The sequence below is a fragment of the Vicia villosa genome, linkage group LG5, assembly GCF_029867415.1.
Source record: "Vicia villosa cultivar HV-30 ecotype Madison, WI linkage group LG5, Vvil1.0, whole genome shotgun sequence".
In the NCBI taxonomy this organism is placed as follows: domain Eukaryota; kingdom Viridiplantae; phylum Streptophyta; class Magnoliopsida; order Fabales; family Fabaceae; genus Vicia; species Vicia villosa.
The window spans coordinates 165,148,455-165,153,046 of NC_081184.1; the positions used below are offsets into that span (position 1 = coordinate 165,148,455).

At 34.8% G+C, this 4,592-nt stretch overlaps 1 protein-coding gene across 2 annotated transcripts; it reads left to right on the forward strand.

The window, feature by feature from the left end:
• Positions 1-585: 585 nt before the first annotated feature.
• Positions 586-3,515, forward strand: LOC131603695 (probable inactive receptor kinase At4g23740). 2 transcript variants are annotated; one of them, XM_058876110.1, is made up of 3 exons: positions 586-900; positions 1,281-2,615; positions 2,720-3,515. In XM_058876110.1, the coding sequence occupies exons 2-3, from the start codon at positions 1,370-1,372 to the stop codon at positions 3,406-3,408; spliced, it is 1,935 nt and encodes a 644-aa protein (XP_058732093.1). In that variant the 5' UTR covers positions 586-900; positions 1,281-1,369; the 3' UTR covers positions 3,409-3,515. The 2 variants fall into 2 exon arrangements, with proteins under 2 accessions (XP_058732093.1, XP_058732094.1); XM_058876111.1 differs by having other exon boundaries at positions 586-896.
• The last annotated feature ends 1,077 nt before the right edge of the window (positions 3,516-4,592 follow it).

A 4,592-nucleotide genomic window follows, 5' to 3' on the forward strand; every position in this document is an offset into this window, starting at 1 on the left:
ATAATTATATCAAATTTTTTCTAATACTACTTTCATCTTAATTTTGTGCAAAAACAATAACCACTTTTAAGAAACAACTATTCCTTTAAAGAAAGACAATTAAAGAATAAAGATAAAAGAAAAATACAGATATCACAAAATGTATTTAAATTTAAAAAATCTCAAATACATCAAATTAAATTGGTCCATAGTGTAGCTATGTTTTAAAATTATTATAAATTGATCATAAATTCATGAGATATATTTTTTCTATGTTAAATTTTATTTTTTAAAAATGAATATCTGTGAGTGAATTTAAATCTGATGTCTCGAATTTGTACATCAATCAATTGAGCTGATATACTACCTTAATAAAGCTGACTTTAACATTATAAAAATTAAAATATAATTGTATAACAAAATAATTTTAAAAATTTTAAAAATTCTATTCAAAATATATCAACCTCAAAATAGTTAAGCATTGAAACCAAATTTAAGGATAAATCAAGAAATAAATAACAACAATCCATGTGAATCCAAACAATACATTTAAGAATGAAATCCAAAGAAGTAACACATGACCCCACATATTCCACATCACCATCTCCACCATTCCATGATAATACCACCACAAACAAAAGCAGTTTTCCGTTCCAACTTTCACCGTTATTTTCTCATTATTAGTATTACTCATTCCCACACTCCCACTACTACTCAACCACTTAACTTAACACCGCTCCCATTTCAACCTCTTCAAATTCTCCAACACCGTTACAGCCACCACACCAAATAATACCGTTAACTTAACAACCGTTGTTAAAACTCACCACCATAAAAACCCACTTTTCTCTTCTTTTTCATCTCTTCATTCTTCTCTTACTTTCTTTATCTCAGATCTACATTTTCAAACAACCAAAGTAAGTAAGTACCACCACTTTTCTTCATACAAAATTTGAATTTCATCCATTTTTTTTCCACTTTACTCAATAAATAAACACCAAAAAGCTGAAATTCAAACGCGCTTTTTTTAAATTCTTTTTTTTTAGTTTAACCTAGTTTTTTAAATTATAAACTTACTTGTTGTAGAAAAGAAACACCACCACTGCAAAAAGCTCTTTCTTTTATGCAGCAATGTCGGTTTCTACTTTCATTCTATAGACAACGTTCTTGGAATAATAACAATTTGAATTTTCCTTTTTGTCTCTTTCATTTCGATTTTCACAAGCGGGAAATTTCACTTTTTTTTTCTCTTTTTTTATATAGTACTAACATTCTTGTAATTTTCATTTCAATCCATGCAGCATTAAGCTTATCCCAGAAGTGCTTATTGTAGAAGTGCTTATTGTAGAAGTGCTTATTGTAGAAGTGCTTATTGCAGAAGTGAAAAAACATGAAGTTTCTTGATGTTACATGTTTTGTTATATTCATATTGTGTATTATGTGGAGAGGAAATTGTGAGCCTGTTGAAGATAAAGAGGTTTTGCTTGATTTTGTGAAAAAGTTTCCACCTTCAAGGACACTGAATTGGAATGAGAGTTTCTCTGTTTGTGATAATTGGACTGGTGTAACTTGCAATGGTGATAAGTCTAGGGTTATAGCGATTCGGTTACCGGGTGTTGGATTTCATGGAAAGATTCCACCTAATACTATTAGCAATCTTTCAGAGCTTCAGATTTTGAGTCTTAGATCCAATTTCATAACTGGATTTTTTCCTAGTGATTTTTCTAATTTGAAAAACTTGTCTTTTCTTTATCTTCAGTTTAACAATTTGTCTGGGTCTTTGCCTGATTTTTCAGCTTGGAAGAATCTTACTGTTGTTAATTTGTCTAGTAATAGATTCAATGGGAGTATTCCTGTTTCGCTTTCCAATTTGACTCAGCTTTCGGGTTTGAACCTTGCGAATAATGATCTTTCTGGTGATATTCCTGATCTGAATTTGTCGAGGTTGCAGACGCTGAATTTGTCTAACAATGATTTACATGGCACTGTGCCGAGATCGTTAAGGAGGTTTCCGGATTCGGCGTTTTTTGGGAATAATGTAACTCTTGGAGATTATCCTGTTGTTCCGCCCGTGCCTTCGCCGGTTTATGTTGCGTCTTCGCCCTCGGAGAAACGCGGGAGGCTAAGTGAAGCGGCGCTGCTTGGAATTATTGTTGTTGGGAGTTTTCTTGGGCTTGTGGCATTTGGTTTTTTGATGTTTGTGTGCTGCTGTGCTAGAAAAAAGGATGAAGATGATTATGATGATGATACGTTTGTTGGAAAGTCGAATAAGGGGAAAATGTCTCCGGAGAAAGCTGTTTCGAGGAACATGGATGCTAATAATAAACTGACTTTCTTCGAGGGATGTAATTATGCATTTGATTTGGAGGATTTATTGAGAGCTTCCGCCGAGGTATTAGGAAAGGGAATGTTTGGTACTGCTTACAAGGCGATTCTTGAGGACGCGACAGCAGTTGTTGTGAAGAGATTGAAGGAGGTTGCCTTTGGAAAGAAGGATTTTGAGCAATACATGGAGATTGTTGGAAGTCTTAAACATGAGAATGTGGTTGAGCTGAAAGCTTATTATTATTCGAAAGACGAGAAACTGATGGTATACGATTACTACAGTCAGGGGAGTGTCACTTCTTTGTTGCATGGTATGTTCCATTATTTTAACCAATTGCAATTGCATATGTATACTATGCTTGAATCAAATGTATATAAAAAATTTTGTACTCATTTTGCTTTCTGAGAATTTCAGGGAAAAGAGGAGAAGAGAAGGTGCCTTTAGATTGGGATACTAGGTTGAGAATCGCTTTAGGTGCAGCAAGAGGCATTGCTTACATCCATGTTGAGAATAGCGGTAAACTTGTACACGGAAACATCAAGTCTTCGAATATCTTTCTCAACACTAAGCAATACGGTTGTGTATCTGATCTTGGTCTAGCATCCATATCAACGTCCCTCGCCCTACCAATCTCACGAGCAGCAGGTTATCGAGCACCAGAAGTTACAGACACAAGGAAAGCAGCGCAACCTTCTGATGTTTACAGCTTCGGCGTGGTGTTACTAGAGCTTCTAACAGGGAAATCACCTATCCATTCAACAGGTGGTGAGGAGTTTGTTCACTTGGTGAGATGGGTTCATTCGGTTGTGCGAGAGGAGTGGACGGCTGAAGTATTTGACTTAGAGTTGATGAGATATCCAAATATAGAAGAAGAGATGGTTGAGATGTTGCAGATAGCAATGTCGTGTGTGGTAAGAATGCCTGATCAGAGACCCAAGATGTCAGAAGTTGTGAAGATGATAGAAAATGTGAGACTGACTGATAATACACAGACTCGAGCATCATCTGAGAACCAAGCAGAAGTTAGATTATCATCTCAAAGCGAGACCGATAATGAGAACATTAACTCCACTTCTTCCCCTTTGCCGAAAGGAAGTGAATGAAAACAAAGTAAAGTTGTTGACATTTATTTCATTTGATTTGATTAATGTATCTGTTCCACGTTCTGAACAAGAACAAGATGATTAACCATTATTATTTTTTCAAATTATTTGAAGTTTCTTGAATTCGCACCTGCTCGGTGCTACAGTCAGCTGGTTACAATATCAGGCATTTCTTTGTATGTTTTTGTGTGTATGTCATTAGTTATTAACGTGAAGATTTCTTAACCAAGTCGATAATCTCATCGCCAAACAACATATTATGATGAACTTAAACCTTTCCGATGTATATTAACCTGATCTGATTATTGTTTCCAAGGGTCTTGGAAGTAATGAAATATAAAGTGTATGTTTGAATTGAAAATGAGTTTAGCATTCGACCAAGTCGCAACGGAGGCACCATAATTTCGTCAAATTTATCTTTCAAACATGTATAAGTTGATTATAGACCTTTTTCTTTGCCTTCATAAGTTTAGTTTTTATTAAGTCACAATGTCATTTCATTACTGAAGACAACCGTCTAATTGATTTGGACGATAGATGATGAACCAGAGAGCAGAGTTTGTCTGCTCTTGGTGAGAAGGGGAAACATATGTTTTTCGCCCTCGCTTTGTCTCAGCTCAATTTGTCTTGGGCATTGTGAGCGACACATAACACATAACAGTTTATTAGTTTATTTGGTAAATAAAATTTTGAAACCTTTTAGTTTGAAGATGTGTCAGGATTTTGGATGGTTACAAAGCAATGAGCCTGAGTGTGTAAGTATTAAAGATACCTTATTTAATGCTACAAATTCTAGTTGATTATACTGTCAAACAAATTCACGTGTTCTAACCTTTTCCTGTCCCTCATTGTTCCTAACTTGTTACCTAGTAGAAGTCTCCAGAAGTGGACATAACATACAGTTTACATAGTTTGAATTTTTTTTGGGTTTCGACATTTATTCCATAGGACCAGTGCCTAAGACTGTGTCATATTAGAAAGAGACAATTGTGGGCACACTGGTATTCCTGTGAACTATTTCCTCTGACCATTCATTTTCTTTCAGATTACTTACTTATCTATAAACAAGTTGTATGTAGTGAGCATTATTTTTATGGAATTATACAATTTTCACAAGTGAACCAGTGAACCAATTTTTTTATAAGAGATTTGGACAAGGATATGGACCCCAAATAATCTATATT

Excerpts from the sequence above, each read along its gene's own strand:
- LOC131603695 (XM_058876110.1), top strand. The coding sequence starts at position 1,370 with ATGAAGTTTCTTGATGTTACATGTTTTGTTATATTCATATTGTGTATT. Across the intron at positions 2,616-2,719 it reads TGTCACTTCTTTGTTGCATG|GGAAAAGAGGAGAAGAGAAG; the intron begins GTATGTTCCATT and ends TGAGAATTTCAG.